This window comes from Athene cunicularia (assembly GCF_003259725.1).
Source record: "Athene cunicularia isolate RWA chromosome 1 unlocalized genomic scaffold, athCun1 chr1_part2, whole genome shotgun sequence".
NCBI lineage: Eukaryota > Metazoa > Chordata > Aves > Strigiformes > Strigidae > Athene > Athene cunicularia.
This window is the reverse complement of record NW_020799092.1, coordinates 27,090,267-27,113,877: the sequence shown is the minus strand read 5'-3', so window position 1 is coordinate 27,113,877 and position 23,611 is coordinate 27,090,267. Positions and strand designations below refer to the sequence as shown.

The 23,611-nt window shown below is 45.7% G+C and overlaps 1 protein-coding gene across 1 annotated transcript in view; it reads right to left on the bottom strand.

The window, feature by feature from the left end:
* The window catches only part of KIAA0930 (KIAA0930 ortholog), a 73,537-nt gene extending 49,932 nt beyond the window's left edge, over positions 1 to 23,605 (bottom strand). Inside the window, exon 1 of the mRNA XM_026864458.1 lies at positions 23,532 to 23,605. Coding sequence (XP_026720259.1) covers positions 23,532 to 23,595 — 64 coding nt within the window. The 5' untranslated portion in view covers positions 23,596 to 23,605. The remainder of the gene's footprint in view (positions 1 to 23,531) is intronic.
* Positions 23,606 to 23,611: the final 6 nt, after the last annotated feature.

Below are 23,611 nucleotides of genomic sequence, written 5' to 3'. Positions count from 1 at the left end.
TTCCTCAAGTCGCTTGGGCTGGAAGAGGGTGCACAAGAGTAGGATTTGGCCCTGGCGGTTTGTCAGTAAGCCTCGCGACCTCTGCAACACGTGGTAAACGTCCTAACCTGGAGCAGTAAACCTGACCGCACACACCGGCAGATCGTGTAACGTGCCCCGACAAGCCTTGCATATATGGGGGCATAGAGGATAAGAATGGGAGATAAAAGGGAAAAAAGAGAGCAAGAGTGAGAAAGACAAAAAAGAAAGATCTCGCCAGTCCTAGTCCCGTCATTGGTCCAGCCAGCCCAGGGGTCTGGTTCCAGAGGGACGCAGCCACCCGGGCTTTGACTCCTGCCTTATTATAATTCTTTGCCCCTCCTCTGGGCGGGCACTTGGACTCATTAGGCTAATTAAACATCATGCACAATCTGTGCTTCTGGAATTCTCCTTGCTTTTGGTGCACGCACAGTTTGTACCTTCAGATTCTTCTGGAAATGAATCGGGGGACCTCGGGGTCGTTGGGGAGTTACTGCCCCCTCCCTGCAGGTGTGACCAGTGTTTGACCGCTCCTTTTAGCCCCTGTGTCATGCAAACAGCTTCTTTATTGGCTCTTTATGGAGTTGCTCAAGATGGGGAAGTTCAGCCTCTGAAAAGTGTGGACCCGCCTCCTCGGACCCCTCCTCTCGCCACATCTCCCTGCCCTGACCTGCACAGCCCCGGCGTTCCCATAGAAAGAGCTTCCTTTGCCAAAGTTATTTATCAGAGTGTTGAGATATTAATGATGGGATCATCGCACCCTCCTCCACCAGCTCTCCCCAAGGGGTTGCCAGCCATCCTTGCCCACTTGCCCACGCTCCCCCAAGTCATGCAGGGAACCAGCCGACGGACCCGCTGGGGCCCAGAGCTCAGCGGCAGCAGCCTCAGTCCTCTCCCAGTTGTGCTCCTCCCACCAGTCCCAAGTAAGGACCAAAACCTGGGAAAGTCCTCTCCAATCCACCTTGGAGGCTTTCACACCACAAAGCAAGAAGAGAACAACACTGGGACTTCCCTTGACACCTATCACCTCCTCCAGAGAGATTCCCGTCCCACCTCCCCCTGCCTCATGCACATCCGCAGCGCTCAGGCTCAGCTTGCTGGAGGGAAACAAAAGCCATGTTGAGAAAACCAAGTCTGGTCCCCTGGCATGTGCCATTAGCCTATTAGTTTTATTTTTTATTTATTTTCATTTACTTTCAGCAGAGTGGAGTTTAAAAATTCTTGCTTTGAACATGGCGGCGACAGAATTACCGTTGTTTTAAAATGTGAAAGGGCAAATGTTAGAGAGCTGAATAACAATAAGTCAGAACAAAGAGTTCACAGGCTGGGCAAACAGCATTTCGATCGATGAGGGATCTGTCTGCGCTGCGGGATCTGCCTTTTCTGGAGGATCTGCTTGTGCCAGGGCATCTGCCTTCACACTGCAGGGCTTGTCCTGTCCGTGCCTCCTCCTCCTCCTCCACCAGCTCTCCCTGAGGGGTTGCCAGCCATCCTTGCCCGCTTGCCCACGCTTGGAACCAGCCACTGGAGCCGCTGGGGCCCCGAGGTCGGCGGCAGCAGCCTGGCTCCTCTCCCACTCGCGCTCCTCCCGCCAGTCCCTGGTGGGGAGCTGGAACCGGACTTGCTTGGGGCGGCCGTTCCGCTGCCCTTCCCTCCGCAGCATGGCTGCCCAGGCCACGCGCAGACGAGCCGCCGTGCCGGTGGTGGCCCAGGACACGTGGAAGTGCTCCTCCAGCGCCGGGGCTGCGGGACCGCAGAGCCGCCTCGCTCGCCTCCTCTCACCTCCAGAGTCACCCCCGAGCCCGGGCAACCGTCGCCCAGGGACACCGGCCCGGGCAATGGCGTGTCCGGGGGCAAAGGCTCCTGGGAAATGCTGCACCCCAAGGCCTTCCACATGCAAATGAGCACGGTGACACCGGGCCCTGGGATGGGACCTGGAGGTCACCAGCTGGCCCCGTCCCCACGGCCTCTCCCTGCAGAGCCCTGGCCCGGCACCTGGGAGCACCCACCTGCCCCCTGACCTGAGCCCCTGGGCCAGTTCCGACCACGCCTGGCCCTGGGGCAACATCTACCCAGCAGCACGACAAAGAAACTCTGCTCAAGGGCTCCGGTGCAGGGCAAGGGGGAAGCTTGAACTCACCTTTGCAAACCGCAGAATCCACCTGGAAAAACAAAACACCCACGAGCCCAAACTGCCCAAAAGCCAGTCCTTCCTCGCCAGGCGAGAGACAAGGGAAGGACCTGGCGGGTGCCAGCCCCTCTCCTCTGCGTCCCAGACGGGCGATCCCCGCCTCGGCCTCAGTGCCACTGACCGTGGGAACGTCTCACACGAGGGATAAACCGAACCTGACGCGAGGTTTGGTGAAGCAGCGTTCCCTTCCCCTTCCGGAGGATGTCACACACTTTCATCACGCAGAGTTCCCTACGCTGCCTTCCTCCATCACAGCCCTTAGTCTGTTCCAGAGACATTTCTGGCTCTTGCTGTAAATCCTGGGGAAAACCCAACCCCACGGGATGACGACAACCAGCCTGGCTACCCGAGCACGACAAGAAACTCTTCCACAGGCTCCGCAGAGAACTGCCAAAGCCCTGACCCCAACAGCTCAACCACCACACACCCTGCTTGCCCCCAGCCCCCTCCGAAACAGCTACAGGCAGGGAAGAGGAACACCAAAATCTTTGCGCCCGTGGCCTTCCCACACTCAAGCATTACACCATGGCTTTGTGTAAATCTGCCTTGATTAAACAGGAAGCTTGGCTGCAGAACTGAATTACCAAAATCAAATAATTAAAGACAAGGATAGCTGGTGCTAATCTAACACATGTACACAGATTTCCTAATAAATGTAATTATAGTAGTTCTGTAACGCATTTTGGGCCTTTCTTTCCACCTCCTAATTAGCCACTGGCAGACAGGAAGAGGAGAGCAGACACAACCAGTGCTGAGACTGGAGCGTGGTTCCTCTGCGAAGACGCTTTCATCTGACTCCACACGGCAGCAGAGGAAAGGAGACATTTAGCTTGTTGATCTGTCAATTATTTCTAATTTATTAACAGTATTAACATCAGTTATGATGTACCAAATACAGAGAAAGCAAAGCACTGACCACCTCCTCTTTGCAGATTTTTGCAGAAGAAATACTTTGCACAAAGGACAGAAAAAAAAAAAAAGTAGTACAGAGTGCTCAAATATAGTCCAGGCACCTAATAATACATTACTACTATCAGGTGCAACTAGCTGTTCTCCTGACTTCTAGAGCAAAGTTTTTTAGAGGTTGCTGTAATTATTCCATTTAAATGTTCATCACTAGAAAAGTAATTCCTACATTCATTTTGTATGTTAGGTGTTGTCTTTTGAATTACTTTGCCTTTCACGTTTAAATAATGTTTTTATAGAAGTCAAAGAAGTTGGTCTTGTTATTTTACAACCATTTGTAAAACCTACAATCTCTATACCTGCCTCTTCCTGCAGCTCCCACTCTTTTAACCTCCTCTCCTCCTCCTCCTCACAGAAACTGCCTCCTTTCTGTGCATCCAGACAGAAATTCTACCAGATCACAGCTTCTAGATTCATTAATAGAAAGACTGCGTGGGATTATAAATTACATTAATAGAGTGGCACAGGAACACAGTGAGAGCATTTCTAGTCAAAGATACAAACAGTTCATGCACGTCCAGTGCATTGAAGAACTTAATTCAGCCCAAAAGTTACTACTACACTCAAAGACTTTTGGAAAGGGAAGAAGAGGGAGGCACAGGGCAAAGAAAATCCTCAGACACAAGTACCAATTCTACCACTTGCAGCACTCTGTTTGGGAGAGGGAAGGTCTCAGTAGGTTTCCAAAGAGAAAATACAGCACTTTGGGATTGAAACAAAGTAGAAAACATGGCTCTAGCTCAAAAAAGAAGCTGAAAGAGGTTCAGGCCTTGCAAACCTCCCCAGGGAGGGAACACGAAGTAGAGGGCACAGCAGAGAGCAGGGCTTAACAACTCTGCAGCCGAAGGGTCTTTTTCAATATTTAGAGTCCCAAAAATTTAAGTAATTCATCAGTAGCAAAGTGGAGGGGGGGGAGGCACAACACTTCCGCACACCTAAATCCTAAGAGAAAAGATTCTAATCAGAAGAAAGTAACACCATGGGGAGGAGAGTCAGACAGCTATCACCAGTGCACCTGCCTGCCCTGGAGGAGCTCTTTCACATATTTAGACACTAAGTTCAAAAAGAAGCATTCCTAAATGATCCTGGTTTGCACAAGAGGTTTGAAAACTTAAGATATCCTCATTTCAGGATTGCCTACATAACATTACTAAAGATTGAACTTTTGTAAAGTTGACCAATTTAAAAAAAAATCCATGAACTTCAAATAAACCTCAAACATTAATGACTTTAATGGAGGGATTGATTGCAGGATGCTGCCCTTTACATGAATCCAAGATTTTAGTGGAAAAGTTAGTATTCCAGAAGCAAGATCAAGTCAAAAAACACCAGAAGAGCATTGTCTCCCGTCACCAACTCTTTTGGTTTAAATCCCTTAGCAGCCCTGTTTGACTCTCTTCCATCTGTCAGGATGAGGCAATATTTTCAACCTGTCATGGAGATATATCAGTTCATTCACAAAAATCCTCCAATATTTAATTTGTAGTTAAAGAAAACATGCTTTAAGCTATTCTTCGTCAACAATGCTCGCGGTGTTGTAGATTATGGCTCCAAAGTAGCATAAGCATAAGATGAGCCTAAGAACAGCAATGGAAACACAAGAAAGATAACAACTATCTATTTAGACACCAGTTATCAACATAATTGTCATCAACTGTCTAGAACTACTCTTTGGGTGTGCTGACAAGACACCACAAAATTGCAGTTTAACCTCTTCCTAAACCAGCTCAGTGGCAGTACCTTGATCTGTCTTGGTTAATTCAACAGTGACGCACAAGAGCTTATTTCTCTTATCTCTTATTAGCTGCTTGGGATTAACACTGGGGTATTACTCCGCAGCACAATTTCTTACATTGGGTTTAATGATTAAAGTTATATATCCAGTAACTCGATGGAGTTACTACAAGAACAGCATAGAAATAGCACAAAAGCTAAATTCAGACAACTAAGAATTGTGAAGTATGATATTAATGAAGAAATATTTCAGATTCTCTCTGTATTAAGCCGTTACCTAGTGAAATGCTATTACAGAGCATTCCTGATGAGAAAATCCCTTGGACAATATTTTCCTTTCAGTTCCAGGGAATACAAAGCCAGCATGTTAAGAACTGTGAGTCAGGAGCAAAGTTTGTCTATCCCAGTTTCGTGCCTCAAACAGCAGGCAATGTAGACGGGCAGGGAGGAGAGGTGATGAAGGCAGGAGTACATCACCCTTCTCCTCGGCACCCTCAGAGTCCCCAGCGACTCCCAGGTCAGTGACCTGCCTGAGGGGCTGCTCCCACTCCTTCTCTGTTCTGCTCACATGTTCAAGCTCTCTTGGACCCATGGAAGCTTTTACAACCTATAGCTGTCTGTAACCATGAACCCCACAGCTTTTATCATACAGTAGCGTGTGAGGTTTTGGTTGGGGGTTTTTTTGGTACCAATTTTATGCAACAGCTTTCTTCACAGGAGGATATAGCAAGCAACAACTGCCCATACACTGTATCCATGCCACCCACTTCACAAATCTCCACCACACACCAGACACGAAGCATCTTTTTTCCAGGTTGAGAAGTCCTAGCCTACCAGTTAAACATCCCCACAGCACCTCTGCTGCCCTTCTCTGCACCTTTTCAAGTCTACAGTATTAAAAATGACCACCTGCCATGGAACCATTTTGTGGCAAAACACGATTTCTACCCTCATAACTTTTAACACCCGACTTCCTCTTTTGACTGCAGTGAACAGAGAAACTATTATGGAACTATTACAGCTCCAAAACCAGGTTAATATCAACTTGTTCTGTGAACACAATGTTTGTAAATCAGCTAAATCCAGTGGCAGAGTTTCTAATGCAGCCAGTTTTGGGGTACATACGTGCCTTTCCACAAAACTATCTCCTCCTCTAGCCTGCTCTTCAAATCTCATTGCAGAGCTCCAGCATGACTAGAAGAATCTACCCTCACGCACAGCCAGGAACAACGATCAAGACTGCAAATGTGCTCTTGTGTCAGAGGACACATTAGCAGGCCTAGAAGAGGGTGTAATAGAGCCCTCACAGGCAACACTTAAAATACAATCATAGTATGAAATTGCACAGCTTTGTGCTGAGGAAATTCAGCCCGGGGCTTGCTAGTTTGAACACCTCTTCATCAACAATATGTAATAGAGAGAGCCCTAACAAAAAGGAAAATTAAAACACTAATTATTGAGCTTTATGAATTTATTCTCGGAAGAGCCCTCTGCAATCCCACCCACCTGAGCAACGCCCTTGGAACTGAAGAGCAATCATCCAACACAAGGTGTTTCTCACTTGCCTCCTTGCTCTTAAGATCCTGTACAGCTGTTTCTGAATTCAAACCAGTCTTTTCCACTATTTTCTGTTTTATTGGATTTCACCCAAGAGAGAAGCAATTCACAGAAGTTATCCTGAGTGTGGCTTTAGGCACGTCTGTAATGTACAGTGAAAGGAGAACAATACACAACATAGAGGTCTTTCACGGACTGAATTGATTTTTCTAGGTCAAATCGAGCACCTCTTTATACAGAAAACAGCTAAAAACCAGCAAAACAACTCCCATGAAGAGCTGTTACCTTGTGAGAGGAAGGACTCTGTGGTTCAAATATTAGACTTGGTAAGCATCCTCTTGTAGTTTTGGGTGGGTTTTTTTTTTTTTCTTCCTCTTTTCTTACCAAACTAAGATTTTCTGCCCAGTACTCACCTCACCATTCTAGATACCAATAACACATCGTATCTATGTCCTCAACTGCTTCCTAAAGCACTTCTGGTCACCTCAGAAAACTTCAGTTTCTGGAACACTTTGATTTCCATTTTTAAACTTCACATACCACCTGCCACTTTGATCACCTTTATCATACCTGTTTTCACTTTGCTTTTTCCCACCGAGAGGAACACAAGGAACACAGAAGGACCTCTGTAGAGGCTGAGCACGAGTTCATGTATCATTTAAGTTCAAATCCTCAAAACTTTTTTGTGGAAGTCAATGTGAAGAGAACAACTCAGCTGATCCTGCAATTCATACTAGAGTCTGTTCTAAGCACATGGATACCCGTACTTAGCAACACAAACGTCAAGGGGCATGCTTGTTTTTTCATGACAGTCACATAATATCATATACTGCAGTGCTGTAATACGTTTGATACTGGCTGCCAAAATGCAATGGACATACATACAAATCTTTGTGCAGTATTTTGAAAGATCACTAAAAGTGACAAAGTATAAACTGAACACGCCTGGGTTTGAACACAACAAAGGTTGGCTGGGGTTTTAAAGCTTCCTCAAATTTGGACACTTCTGATTCCTCCCAAACTGGAAAAAAAAAAAAAAAAAAATTCTTGCTTATTTGTGATTTCATTTCATGCAAGCAATGAGAATATCGAAGGAAAACAACTGCTGGCTCATACAAAAGCATCAAGAAGCCTCAGTGCTTGGACCCTGGGCACTGTGTTTTTCTCCTTTATGTTCCTTGGGGTGGTTTCTGTATTACTCAGAAGGGGAAGGTGGGGGAGACCCTTCCCATGCCTATTTGTTTCAATTCTCCATTCCCATTTGCACTTCTTCTCCCACCGCAGAAGATTGCGGAATATCATCACGGCTGAGAACACAAACACAACCTCCTCTAGCAATACAACTGTAAAACGTATTCTTAAAGGTCACACCTCTTCCTGTCAGTCTTCCCTCTATTACTACATAGGCTGTGGAAACCATCATTTTATTAACACCTAACACTGAATCAAAGCCCCCAGGATTTAAAAGCATGAACTATCGTGCACTCGCTACAGATAGCCACTTTTAAAAAGTGGAATTCAAACTGAACCATAAATAATTTGAGAAACATTTTCTGAGACAGAGCAATCCTAGAGGTTAAATTTAGAGAGAAATAATTAAGTATCATATGTCAGTATGAAATAGCAAATCCAGACAGCATCTTACAGGCAGTTCATTTTAAATGTCTAATCATAGCAGGGGTCAACACAATTGTCAGGATATGGTTATCTGCTATTGAACTTTAGGGCACTGAAATAATGAACTCATTTCCATCCAACAGTCATCAGCTGCTTTGCTGTACTTCAGCCTCTCATAGCGTGCAGGAGTTCGGTTCCCCAGAAGCTGCATCCAAACCTCACTCATGAGGGACTGAAACATCACTTCCACGGGTTTAATTTATTCACTAGGATAACATCAGAGGAATCACCTAGTTATGCCTAATGCAGCAAGCTTCTGTGTTTTCTGACTGACATAACTGTGGCAATTCAGTGGAGGTGTAAGCAAGCATCCTCCCTTAACAGAGGCAACCTTGACTCCACTGGATGCAATCACTCCAAACCTAGTGAAGAGGGACAAATGGTTACACATTCCCTACTGCTGCCTCCAGGATCACCCAACAACAATCCCAAACTTTCCAAGACCTAAATCCAATCTGGGAAGATCACTTGGGAACTTATGAAGCATGTTGGGTTGCAGAAACCTGTCTGTAACAGGACAAATGTGAATTTTCAATCCTGTATATACATGCTATTTTGTTCTCTGCCAGAGCAATCACTCCAATCAAGTCCTGTAGGTTTATGACATCCAACAACTCTTATTTTCACAAAATAAATACCACTGTTAAAGCACAATCAGAGAGACTATTGTGGTAGATCAGGTAAAACCAGCAAATCGCATTTTGGAAGAACTCCAGCATTACAAAACTACCTAGACTGGGGTTGTTGCTGATGTTTTCATGTGTGTACCCCCCCTAGCACTGCATCTTTGCTGCGGGCTGCTAGTTAGCATCACGCTGTCAAGGCAGAAAGAAGGAGTAATTATTACAACAGCAGTTTGCAGGGAAGCAGAGCTATTTCCTACATGTGCCTACTATCACACATCAGTATTTTCCACAATTTTCTTTGTTCTAAGTAGAAACATTGGCAGCAGCTTTCCGATCAAGCACACGGCAACTTCGCCTTGGAAGCTGTAATTCTCACTTACCTTCTAAACCACAAACCCACTCACTTTTCGAGGCCGACAACCAACACTTTCACCCATCTTGCAGTCAAGATTAAAAAAAAACCAAACCAAAAAAAACCAAAACCAAAACTGTTTGACACTGCATCTCTCAACTGGGTGTCCAACTTGACACACATACATAAGACAACTTATCTACAGAAGGAGGTACTTAATGAAAAAACACATCTGTCATGGTTTGAGCCCAGAGGGCAACTGAGCACCCACAGATGCTGGCTCACTGCCCCTGCCCCTGGTGGGATGGGGAAGCAGAAATACCACAAAAGGTTTAGGGATTGAGACAAGGACAGGGAGGGATGACTCAGCCATTCTGGTCACAAGCAAAAGACAGACTCTATTTACAAGGAAAAGAACATCTATTTAATTTCACCACCACCACTAATTTACCAATTAGAGTAGGACAGTGAGAAATACAGCCACATCCTAAAAAAATACCTTCCCCCACCCCTCCCTTCTTCCTAGACTCAGCTTTGCTCCCAATTTCTCTACCTCTAACCTCCCAGCGGTGCAGGAATGGGGGTTGTGGTCAGTTCATCCCACCTTGTCTCTGCTGCTCCTTCCTCCTCAGGGGGAGGACTCCTCACACTCCTCCCCTGCTCTGGCGTGGGTCCCTCCCACAGCAGACAGTCCTCCATGCACTGCTCTGACATGAGTCCTTTCACGGGCTGCAGCTCTTCCCAAATTGCTCTGCTGTGGGTCCCTGCCCTGCAGGCAGAGGCTGCCCCAGCACAGGCTGCCCTCAGAGTCCTCCCGGCCCTCTCCGGGCGCATCCCCCTGCTCCGGTGTGGGGCCCTCTCCGGCTGCAGGTCGGCATCTGCCCCGCCACATCTCCCCCCATTCCTCCTCCTTTCTTCCTCTGGCCTCGGTGTTTGCAGAGGTGTCTCCCTCACAGCTCCCCCTCCCACGTTCCCCTTCTGAAACGTGTTCCCACAGAGGCACAACCCCCATCACCGACTGCTCAGCCTCGGCCAGAGCTGGGGCTCACTTGGAGCCGGGGGAGCTTCGAGAAGCTTCTCACAGGAGCCACCCCTGCAGCCCCCTCCTCTGCTACCAAAAACCCCACCACAGAAACCCAACACAATGCCCTTTAGAAGTCCCACTTTGGGTTGGTTTCTAAAATCTTCGGGCTAAAAGCAAGGTTGTGTCCAAGAAACTGAATGGCTCTGCCAGTGTCCAGGTCCTTCAGTTCATTAGGCAGCACTCCCTTTAGCACTGCCATCATTATTAACACAAGCTTCTAAGATAACAAATATAGCTGTTTAGCTAAAAATAAAAATGAAGAGTGTCTGCCCACTCACATCTCGGTGAAACCTCTTACTGCAAAAGCAGGTCCCTCTCTTTAAACAAATCACATTCATACAAGGAAGAAAAAGGTTTCCTCTAACAGCTTATCCCTTCATCGTGAAACCACCCAAGGGGCAGGAGAGCAGTCCAAGGCTGGGCTGCAGGCAGCTTGCAGAACCACAGATCTGGAGCCCATCAATCCCCCGGACAGCACAGCAGCCTTCTGGGCTGCAGGCATCTTGTACACGTGAGGAAAGGTATCATTCCTTGACAGTCCAAAGTAAAGCACAAGATTTTAATTTAGTCTGCAACGAACAATGGAAAACAAGAAAAAGTGGCTCTCTGGAGAAAGACGTTATTGGTTAAAAAGAGAGAAAGGGGAAAAAAAAAAAGGAGGAATTTTAGTAACATCCCTAAGGTACAAACTTCAGTCAGAAAGAACCCAAAACAACTGCCCTACAGCCAGCAGCACCCTACTCCTAAAGTCAGAGAACAACTACTGCAAAGCTACTATTCTGTTTAGTAAGTGGAGGTGTAGCTACCATGAACACTGCTGCTGAAAACATGCCATCCCTCCCCATTTGTACAACACCACGACAGCAGTTCCTCCTCCAAAGGAGAGACTTGCACAGCTCCGAACCCCTACAGACCTGGTGGAAAGTTTGCACCTGGTGGAAGGTGTACTACAGCAAAGTGGCTCAGGGAATCTGATATTGGACTAAATATTTAAGAGACTTCCTAGCTTTTTGCTTCCAACCTGCAGCGTGACTACGGTTTGACACCTCAGCTCTGTTTCTCCTGCCCTCCCTCCCTGGGTCTCTCCCCGACCCACCACATCCCCTTCAACCAGTCTCTCTCTCCAGGCTAAAATAATTGTTACGAAATACAGTTTATAAGACCAGAAAGTCACAGCCTTTATCTGTTGGGAAATCATTACCTCTTCCTCATGACAGTTACAAGGTCTTAAGCAGGAACACGTGAGATGGGAAAGAAAGGTCTTATTTAGAAAATTCCTCAGCAAAAGCACAAGGCAGCAATGTCTTTTTCTGCTGTTCTTCACCACTGGGCTTATGAACACCCTCCCCTGTGATTTTGATTACATAGTTTACTACCTTTTGAAGTTGCCACTAGAGTTTTGAAGTACAGAAATCTTAATATTCTTCCATTCAATCATCAAAGCGCGGAAGCATTTGAAGAGACACATAAAGGCTTCAGATACAGTCACATAAACTCCAATTTCCCCTCCATACTTTTATTTTCTGAAAATGTTAGAAAATGCCCTCAACCTCAGGTTTAAGAGACAGTGACAAACAGTACAAGGTAAGCATTACATTTAGTTGCTGCATTTTTCACAGCAGTTTGCTGAAGAAGAAACACTTGTGATTCCTCTTAAAAGTTTCTTGCCAGGAAAGTGAAAGAAGGAAGGACGTGTCTATGCTTGATTTCCCCCTTTTGACCTGTTCAGAACAATACAGACTGAAAAATGTGAACCTGGAGTTTTCTCCAGCTCTGGCAGGTACACAGAATAATTCAGGTTGGAAAGAACCTCAGAATTCAGGTTTTGACCCCAAACCCACAGACCTCTGTTTACAGCTTTTGTTAATAACACAACTTTTATGTTATTTACAGGCACCGGTTTTGTTCAGACAGGGAACAAAGCCATTAAATCACTTAACACTGAAACAGATGAACTGTCAAGTCTTCTGTTTTCCTTGCTTGCTCATTTGCTCAAGCTTTCTGCCAAACCAGCGAGCTCAGGACTGAAGAGGCCAGTCCCCACTGGAAGGGCCCACGCTGTCCCTGGCCCGCTCCACAGCAGCTCCACCAGCCCATTCCTTGGGGATGTGGCTTAGAGGGAGCTCTCAGCTCCCACTCACCCTTTGTCCCTAAGATATCAGTAGAGCTGTCAACCACAGGAGAGTTGTCCCTCTGAGGCAATGGCTTATTATTTACCAACACCAGCTGGGGAACATGGTTGCAAAGAGCCCCAGCAACTTGCCCAAAATCTCAAGAGAAATCCACAGAAGAGTAGACACTAAATCCAGACCTCAGGTTCAGCATTAATGGCTGGTATATCCCTCCTGAGTGCACGCGTACAGAGTTAGAGACTTCCACTGTGCTCCAGTTTAGAGTGACTCATTCCTCCCCCTCCTTCTGTAGTGCCAGAAACATCCAGTAAAAGGAATGTTGAAGGATAAAACCTCAGGTTGACTAAGGACTCCAAATCTCAAGCAACCATCTGATGGATGACAGTCTTCTACCCCCTGGCAACAATTGAAAAAAGTTTTATGACAATAAAATATCACTAGCTGAAGGTGGTGCTCCTGGGCACGCTCCAGCAAGAAGCGATCTGCCTCTCGTGCAGAGGACAGCACAGTGTCCAGAAAGGGGACACCAGCCTGCTCAGTGCAACCCTACGTCGTTAGTACTAGCTACAAAACCCAAACCATAAAGCCTCAGAGCAAACAGTCTGAGTGAGCATCAAGACAGGATTCCAAGCAGGTCCAATCTCTTCATATTGGAGATACCTGGAAAAGTTATTTTAGAAGTAAATGCAAACCAGCAACATTTTAAAAGCGGCAGACAGTGTACTCGGGATCTCATACTTTGCCTGCTTTTTTACTTTTTCATGTTAGGCTCACAACCACTTTTTCCCCACTGGCTTCTAGGAGCAGCTAGGCTCAAACCTGGAACAAGTACTGAAGGCATCACTCTTCCATACAAAAAAGTACTTTTATCTTGTCATAGGATTGAATTGAATATATATGTGTGTGTATCTTTATATATAAAAACCCAAATGAATTAGCCTGACAGTTGTTGAACAGAAGAAAGTGAAAAATTTCACAATCATTATTCTGATCCTGGAACATTTTTAAGGCACCTGCATCCCCAAAGTACCTCATGCACACCTTTACATCTTTGTTCCTTTTTTAACTGAAAGGAGAAAAAGCTGCTTATGAAACACAATCCAGTATGAACCTGACAAGTCAGACCAAAGAGCACAGCATAGTGTAACCTATGGTTGTAACATCAAAGATCAAAGAGGATGAAATTAGTTCTCCTTTACTCACATAAAATATGGCCTACTAACAATTCACATGATGCTTTGACTAGAGTTTAGTCACCCTTGTTATGAAAAACACAGGTTATCCATTTGGATCGTCATTATTTAGGCAGAATTAAATTTCTCGTTAAAACAACAACAACAAAAAAGTAGTTAAGCATTCCTACGAAGTATATAAAAAGCTGTATCGTGATTATTTAAGAAGCCACTGGGTTTACACAGAAGTTCAACACCAAGCGATGTGCTTGCTGCTTTGTTTCTGAAAAGGGCAATAACTAAGTAGACGTGACCCTTATGAGGCAATAAATTCATCACCTCAAGACTGATTACTTAAATCAGACTAAACACTTCCATTATTATGGAGCACTGAGTTCTATGGAAGTTTAAAATCCACCTCTGAAGTTCCTTTAAAGCAGGAAAGTGAACAAACTCCTTATTGAAAATATAACGTGCCTAGACATTTGAGAACTCCTGTATTCTTTCTCTGAAAAAGCACAGAAATAAATTTCTGGTGAAATCTTTCACAGCTGTTAGCAGAACACTATAAATCCATGTCAAAACACTTCCCTCACCTTGATGATGTTTCAGCATTTCCAGGCAATTAAATCAAATGCCTCATAACGCAGAGACAGCTCAAGCTTCGCTGGCATTTTAATCCATTTCTCACGTTCCTGCCGATCACATGGAGCCCTCTGAGATAGGACCAAGAACTTCCAACTCACTTCTTTTTATCCAAGCTTGTTAGTTTGACATGCAAACAGAGATTGGAGCTAAAACTATCTGTTTCTGGAAGTAATATAAATTGGAAGTAATACATCTTACACATCTACTGGATCAAGGGAAATGCCACCCAAGTGTTCAAAGGCCAAGTGCTACCAATCCTCCTCCAGAAGACCCGATACACTGCAGCCCTGATGGCTGATATAGCGGTACCAATGCCTAATGCAGATCTCCTGAAACTGAGAATCGAGGCGTGGAGGCAGCCTCCGGCAACGACCCATACAGAGCCTCTCTCCCTGCGCAACAGCTTAGGAAACGCTAGGTCACTGTTACACAGACTCACAGAAACATTCGGGTTGGAAAAGCCCCTCAGGATCATCGAGTCCAACCCTCAGCCCGACTCTACAAAGCTCTCCCCTACCCCACATCCCCCACAGCTCATCCCAACGGCCCTTAAACCCCCCCAGGGATGGGGACTCCCCCCTCCCTGGGCAGCCTGTTCCACTCTCGGACCACTCTTGCTGGGAAACATTTTCTCCTCCTGCCCAGCCTGACCCTCCCCTGGGGCAGTTTCCAGCCGTTCCCTCTTGTCCTGTCCCTGATCCCCTGGGAGCAGAGCCCAGCCCCAGCCTCTCTGCAATGTCCTGTCAGGAGCTGCAGAGAGGGATGAGGGCTCCCCTCAGCCTCCTCCTCCTCACCCTGAACACTCCCAGCTCCTTCCCTGGCTCCTCACAGGATTGACTCTCCAGCCCTTCCCCAGCCTCGTTGCCCTCCTCTGCCCTCTCTCCAGCCCCTCCAGATCTCTCTGGGATTGAGGTGCCCAAACCTGGACACAACCCTCCAGGTGTGGCCTCACCAGTGCAGAGCACAGGGGGACTGTCACCTCCCTGCTCCTGCTGGCCACACTAGTTCTAATCCAAGCCAGTAATCCAGCCTATAGAGCCATAGAGATTTTCATCACCCCAACACTACCATCAAAACCAGAGGCAACCTCAACCAGACTCACTGAGCACATCCTGGCTAAAGGGGAGAGACAAAGTCCAACGATGCAATTTCCCATGGGGGAAACCACGCACAGGGTGATGGATGAGGTGGCCTCAAATGCACTTCTGAGCACACCGCTGTGCCTGCAAACACCCTGGAATGCTTTGACATTGGTCTGCCCGCCTGCCACGTGCTATACTTTCTGACAGATCCAGCTGTAAGGAAGAAAAAATCTGCAAAGAATATTCTGAAACACCAGATACAGCCTAGATAGCAGCACCAGTAGCCGCTTCCTCATGCTGTGGTGGCAGGAAGGACAGAGCCCCAAAAGGAATCGCTCTTCATGTCACAACATGCTGCCTGCCTGCAAAACAACACATTCACCTCAAAGGGATTTAACTTTGAGACCCCTAACGAAACATGTTTGAGGAACCCCCAGAGAAGGAAGGTAAAGAATAATATTGTTTTCAGGGCGCAACTTCTGCACGGTACTAGCACAGAGCCAGTACTATAGCACTTGAGACCAGGCAAACCAAAGTGACAGGAACTTCAGTTTTAAAGTCTTGTTTCTAAAATGGGATGGCAGAAAACCCTATAAAACCCTGCATGCCTTAAACAGTAAGAATTCAGGGGAAAAAAAAAAAAGTTATTCAGGACTGTTGCATCTGATTAACTTCAGTCAACAGAACTGCTGTTGAAGTGCACCCAGGTGACCACAACACCTCTTCAGGAGCAGTACAATGTGTTTCTCTATCCTGACTGTATTTTATTTCACACATCAAGAAAAGTAATCAATACATTCCTTGAGATCACAGACAAAAAAAGAGCAACCCTGATTCTCTGACATTCACCCAGTTCAGCCCAAGAGGCTGCAAACAGACCAAAAGCAGTTTTTCACATTCTTTTGAATACTGACTGGAAGAAAGCGGCTTCACTATTCAGTGGGCTCCTGAGACCATTAATGGATTTTGTACAGACTCTCTCCTCACACCTTATCAGTCACCTCACAGCAATACATTCAATGGCAGTGAGCTGCTGCCATGATCCTACTTAGTCTGTTTACAAGGATAAGTAGATGTAGCAATTGTTACTAACTATTTAATTGTGGGGTTTTGGTTTTCCTAAAACGCAGTCAGAACATGGGACAGTGTATTTCAACCACTGAAGTTTGTATCCTCTCAGCTTTTTCTATTGATCAGCATCCTGAGCACAGATGATGAGAGAGGGGAGACCAACATGCTTCATCCTTCAGGAAATTCAATTTTCCATTTCATTGGAAAGAATTCAACCAGACATACTGTTAAATCCTCGAAGATCCATCCTGAACTGTAAAGGTAAACTGTATTTCAACCCCTAAACCAGACCTCCCATCCATCTTAAAGTTCAAAAGAGAACTGAGACTTCAAAATGGATTTGTGACTAGTACCCTATTAAAGATTTAGAGAACATACTGCTAAAACAAACCCAAACAGATAAGGTATCAACTAGAACTATGTATTATATACATAAGAGATGGTTTTAAAATACTCTGGCTACTCCCACTGCCAGGCATACAGATTTGTAATTCAGCCCTGAGGGACCAGTTTTCAAAAAAAAATGGACATCCAGCAACTTCTGCTAGCATCCAAAAACTAACAGCACTAAGAAGAAAAATTAGCTCTATCCCAGCCAAAACCAGGACACTGCTTTTAAGAACTCAACTGCTTACCTGAGGCAACAATGTTCTGAAGGGTGGGGGTTTTTTTTCCTGTTGGGGTGGGATTTTTGTTGTTGTTTTCAAAAAAAAACCAAAAACCCATACCCAAACTTGCCTCCTTACTTCAGCATCTCCAGTCTGACTCTTAGAATTTGAATGTATACTCTGGAGCAGGACATGAACAACCCATAAAGCTTCATCTCCTTTTAAAAGAAAGAATCAACTGATAACCCAACTGCTCAAAAAATATGTAAAAGCTGTAACAAAAAAAAGACCACATTACATTATTGATCTGGGATAATGTCTGTCAAGCTCCTGACAGAAGCTAACCTTCACAGCCAAATTACATATCCCCTGAAACACTGGTGTGTAATGGAAAGTCTGACAGGCCTTTAGTGACAACAGCATGAACAAGGTTCTAATAAACAATGAAAATGGATTTTTAAATGAACCACCATAAAAAAAATAGTAGTATTTACCCTGGAGTGCTGCAGCCCTAGAGTTTACCCCAGACTGCCATTTTCCACATTGATCCCACATGGATATTCCTAAATATTCCATGCTTGACTGCAGAAGTAGCAGGATGGGATCCTAGGGCACAAGATCCCAATACTCCTTCTGACACCAGTTATCTTCTCTTCAGTCTTAATATTAAAGGCTGTCTGTAATCCTACCTAATCCTATCCCAGCATCACAAGGTCTCCCAGTCCCAGTGGGAGATTCTCTCAGCCCCCACTACCACAGCACAACCACAGCCTTTTCTTCTGCTCTGTGACACGAACAGAAAGAAATCTCATCAACAAAAAGCATGTCACCCAGCACAGCCCTGACAGAAAGGAAGTTTCCCAGCACCACCTTCACCTGCTCTGTTCCATCCAGTGTCGTACAGCACAAGACATCACCTTACAAACTGGGCCCGCACCCTGGTTTTCAGATTACCCACTCCAGCCCAGATGTAACCACCCAAAATTACCCTCCGTGGGAGCTGTACTCCTCACACAAGTGCTACCTGCCGAGGCCCAGCCCAGCCCCACGAGCTCCTCTCTCCCACCGTCCGGGCCTCCAGCACAGCCAGCCCCGCTCCCGGCCCTGCTGGGATAGAAAGCAAGAGAGATCCCTCGCAGGACCTGGCGAGCCCGTCCCTCAGCCACCCGTCCCGCTCCCAGGGCTGCTGGACCAGCAGAAACACGTCCCCATCCCACGGGCAAACCTCTGCCTCTCAGAATTAGCAGCTGCGGTTTCTCCTATCCACACACTCAGCTCCGCAGCAAAAGATCGACATGCATGCTCCATTCCAGAAATTTCTCCCAGACAGTTTTCTATGCCAGGCAAAACAAAAAACGAACAAACAAAAAAGCACCTTTATAATCAACTTCCCCTTCTACCTCTAAAAAAATATGTCACATTAGACCCATTTTTTGCACTGGAATTTCTTTGCTATTTGCTTATCTTTCTCCAAAACAAATCTGAGGGTCGATAACAGGGTGAGCTGGTTAAATCACTTTGACTTCAAAGTACCTACTTTAACTTTGATTTTAAAAATCTGGTTTGATCTTGCCTTGCATTTGCACTTTCTAGAACTTTTCCTGGAAAGAAACACAGATGAAATACTCTCTGGCTACAATGCTGTTATTTTCTTAATTATTATTTTTTATACTGATTAGGAAGCTACTCTATAAACACTTTTTAAATTTTACTATTTATAAGTTACTTCAGTATCTTTTTTTCCTCTTCAGTATTTGCCTATTCATTTTTTTATTGAATATTTCATATTCATTCACTGCAAAACGTTTTATAAATAGGACAAAAGAAGTAAAAATATTAAGGTACAAGTATTAAAAACTGTATCTTAAACTCAAATTAAATCCTTCTAAGTGTTTTGATGAAAAGAAAGTAAATTTATCAACATATTTGTATATTAAACTACCTCATTACAGGGGGCATTACCTGCAGTTAGTGAATTTGGTTGTATATGGCCCTCAAGATTTTGTTAGGACAGATGTTATTTCCACGCCTTCTTATTATTCACAGATCAAAAGAAAACAAAAGCTTCCCAGCCTTTGTAGTTTCTCACCTTTGACTGGACAACTCATTGAACTAACTCCAGGAAGAGCCATGAATGAAGAGTATGTTTTGTTTCTGCCAGAAAGCTACTCCTGTCAAACCAGTTCTCTACTGCAGCGAATTCTCCACAGACACTTCCACCTACTCAGTGGCTACACTTTCTTCAAAGTTTCAGAAGCAAATACATCCTTCTTGAATATTATAATTTAATTAAAAGTTATTATACTACGATAGAGCAAAGGCCCGAATCTAACACTTTCAAAACCAAATCATTCATTCTTTTTAATTTTTCATTTTAACCTCCTTGCTTTCCAAAATTTTCTGCCAGCGTTCTTCATCCTTCTACCCACGTTTTCCCGCTTGGGTCTTTTATGTTTCCATCATGTTGTCACAACACAAGCACACCAGCACTTACCATACGTCACCTCACCTTTCCTTCTCACAGGAAGGCTAGAGACCTATTTATCTCCAGGATTTATTCATGAAGACAATTTGGCACATGAATCACCCCTGCTGTCTTTACTCACATGACAAGCCCTGAGGCGCAAACAAGTCCAAGCAATCCTCCAGCTCAGGATGAACGTTCCTCCTCCTGCTGTCCCCGTGCCGCCGAGTACACCCTCCTCTGCCCCGCTCATCGGCTGTTAGTAAATACAAGAACACCTCCTCTACAAACCAAGCACAAGAACCCCTTCAGTCCTGGTAAGACTATCAGACTCCAGCAGGGTCTGGCCGCTCCACCGGCACCTGTGACCACCATTACAGACCTTCAGAGCCCAGTGGCACCAGTTTTCAACTGCTGCTTTACTCCTGATTTCATGCAGCCCACGGGGCAGCCACCTGCTCCTCAGGATCCCTAAGGCTTCTCCACCTTTTGCCTCCCTACCCATCTCCATTACCCCTCAGCCACGCTTCAAGACATTATTTGCATCTACCTATTTATTTTTTCTTACTCATGATGAGTTCTGGTGTGTGCAAAGTCACACCTCCACCCAAGCTTCACTTGCAGGGCAATTTGTCACAGGAAAACACAGGGAAATGAAGCATCTGACAACATTACGTGGTAGTTTTAGGCACAATCAAAAATACCCCCCACCCAGAATTCAAGGGTTTGACCAAAAAGGCAACTTCAGAGCAACCTGGCAGAGTACAGAGCAACCTGTACAGCAAGTCTGGCATTCCCCCAGAAGGAGAATGATTTTGCCAGAGAAATGTTCTAACAAACTGCATTTTGAGTGAGCTTGGCACACGACACTCGTGTAATAGCCTGCACAACTGGATGACACGAACATCCTTCTTCTCAGAGAGGCATCATCCTTCCCCCAAGCAGCTCGGTAAAGAGTCATGGCATGAGTCATTATTTTGAAACGCAATATCAGATTTGCTGTATTTTCTACATCACACAAACAGAATGATATGGAAAATCCCACACAAGGAGATTTACATTTTTGGACAAATAAATAAAGCAATGCCTCTCACCAAAATGCAGTATCAGCAAAACCAGCACTTTCCTCCTTCAGCTGAAGAGTACTGCTTACTTAAAGGATATACAGAAAAGGAGAGGGGCCACCCAAATTATAACCCAGCGAGTCCCATTTCACTGTTGAGGGGTTAACAGCACTTGGAGAAAACCCCGAATTCAACACAGTTGAAGTCTCTGCCAGCTGATTTCAAGAAAACTCAGAAAAACTCACAGCAGGTTTCATCTGCTAACACAGCCGAAAATGATTTGGTCATTCAAAAAAAAAGAAACACCACTCATAAAAACCAGCTGAGGGTACGCTAGTCCTGCAGCCCAGCAGGTGACATGCCACAGGTGGGATCACTGGGGATGCTTTGAGTAACAGCACCCAGGCACAAGGAGCAGGCAAAAGCTCTGACAAATCCCTACAGGATTGTGACTGCTTCCGCGGGTACTGAACTCAAGGAAAAGCCTTTCCATCTGCTGTGCTGCTAGAGCCCAGCGTATTCCGGAATAGCCCAGGCTATTCCAACTATGCTGCAGGTCCTGCAACAGCATTTGCTAGTTCAGTTCAGGCATGCATTTATTTAAGCCACCTGATAACCATTTGTTCATCTACAATTTCTGCTGAGCACCACTCCCAAAGCTTAATGCTTTTCCTAAGAGAAGTATGTGAACTATTTACTTCTCTATTAATAAATCACAGAAAAAGGAAAAAGAGAGCTCAGTCACAGGAAGCGATTGTGTCATACATCAGGTAACGTGCAGCACACAAGGAAATCATGATCTTAGAAAATCCTTTGATAGACAAAAATAGAGATTTATGGCACAGAGAGACTCCCTGTCTCCTAGACCTTAAGGAAGCTTCCCGATATTTTCCTCCCCAGTAATAACAAGTACAGATTTTAAAAAGCTGGTCAAATGCTGTGACAATTTAAATGTCCCTATGGCACTCTGAGTCTGCAACCTCTAATCCTGAGAGGGGCCCTGCTCTGTGACCACAGTGCTCGGGGACTAGCGAGGGGAGTGCCAGAGGGAGCTGATACTCCACAGCTGTGCTCAGAAACAGCCACCACAGAAGAGATTCTCCCTGCATTAAAATCATCAGTGCATCCCACCCGCAGCTGCCCAGGGCAGGGAGATCTACACTTCTCCACCTGCAGGACACTGTCCTAGGAAAGGCATAACAGCAGCGTCTGCAGCTAAAAGTTCAGCTCCATTCCCTGGATATAAAAACTGAACATCCAAGGCACTCCGGGGGTGACGTATAACCTACTTCCACACAAGTACAGACATACCCAGGCAAATCTCCACAGCCAGGATCAGCCCCTCAGCACGATGAGCTAAGCAGTTCTCCTGAGGTTTTCCCTTTCAAGTCCTCGTCTGGTAGAAGAGAGGTGCAACACAGTCCCATTCCTCGTGCTATTATCCCAAAGTTACACAGCAGGACTTCTCATGAAGAGCTACTGCGGATGCGTGCTCAGACACAAGCGGAGAGGAAGCACTTCTCCATTCTTACCAGCCACCAGTTACTCCCTTTTCCAGTTTCAGTACAAGCAAGCAATGGTAATGTTTCTATTCCTGCAAGTCTTTACTTTCTTTCAAATGTGATACGGCCAAGCATGAGCTGACAACTGCTTTTCAATGAATGTGATCTCACAGGCATTTAGATTTGGGTGGTTTTTTCCTCTTTTCTTTACAGTTTCTTTGCCAGAACACCTTATTTGGCCCTGTAACATTTTTACACTACAGTAAAGCCTGGAGATCCAATTCCATGAGAAAAAGAAGCGTAAAGAAACAAGACAGATTTATCGTTTCTCTTAGTTTGCACAGGCTTTTGTTATCTGCAAGGCAAAAAATAAAGAAGGGAGAGCCCATTCCTCTTCGGGGAGACCTCAGTAAGCACTGGCAGACAAAGTGATGCATGAAGGTCACACGGAGAACCCAGAGAGATTTCCCATGCCGATCCACATCACAAAGCCAGGAAAACTCAAATGAAAACTCATTCTGAGTTTTTAAGGCAGACTCAGAAATTGAGACTTTTGGGAGCTTAGAAATGAGGTGAGCAAGGAGAAGCTGTTAATAAAGTCCCCATGGAAGAAACAAAGAGAAGTATTGTTCATCAACATTCGTAATTTAAAGCCCTGATCCTGCAAGGACTTCTGAGCATTCATCCCCTTAGAGCACAGGTCCTGCACAGGATAGACAAAAGTTCTGAATAAGGTAGAAACCGTTCCTCACATCAAAAACTTCTGCCTACGATCTCTGGTGTTGCACATAAAAATGAATGGCTTCTATTCATGAGCCCAGCCAAAAGACTTTCCTGACGCAAAGGGTTTGGGTTAAGGGAGCTGTCTACCGCTCTGCTGCCTAAAGCCAACTGAATTTCAACTTCAAACTTTCATTTTGCAACACATATCCTTTGCCAAAAGCCACATAAAGATGTGCCATGTAAAATTTACATCGATCGCGACGTAAATAAACGAGATAGCCAGAAAGCTAAAGAAAACCACCACAATTTAAAAAAAAAAATTAACCGACCACCAAGAGCCACGACATTACGTGCTTACTAGACCACGGCAAGTCATTTACTCAGAGAAGGGAGGTGTCTGAGTCAGAGGAGGAAAAAAATGTACGGAGATCATTTGAGAGCCATAGGATTGCACGCGCTGGCAAGGAGTGACAATAAATTCGTACTGCTTGTATTCCAAAATACACGATGCGTAGTTTATACTTTAAAATAAAAAAAAAAAAATAAATGGGCCGCTGCGCGTGGTGCCTTCTGACCATTTCTCTCCAAGGGCATTTCAGACAATGGGGCAGAGAGCTGCTCCCTCCGCTTCTCGGGGACTTGGGAAGGGAAAAGGGCCCATCCCCGGTGACAGCAGCACAGCCCGGCAGCACACAACAGGTTTCCAGGCCACCGCCGCCCGCCCGCCCACGGCGAACCCACGGACTGACCCGGGGAGAGGAGTTTGGAGGGGGGGATAATGGGGGGTGGAGAGGGTCCTCCCGTTTCCACCGGGGTGCTCCCTTCCCACCCCCAAGCCCGGCGGGGAGGCCCCGACTCACCGAGGCCGCTGATCTCCTGGCGGAGGCCGGCGCGGCTCCGCCCCTCCGCTATCGCCCGCAGCATCTGCTGCAGGGAGCGG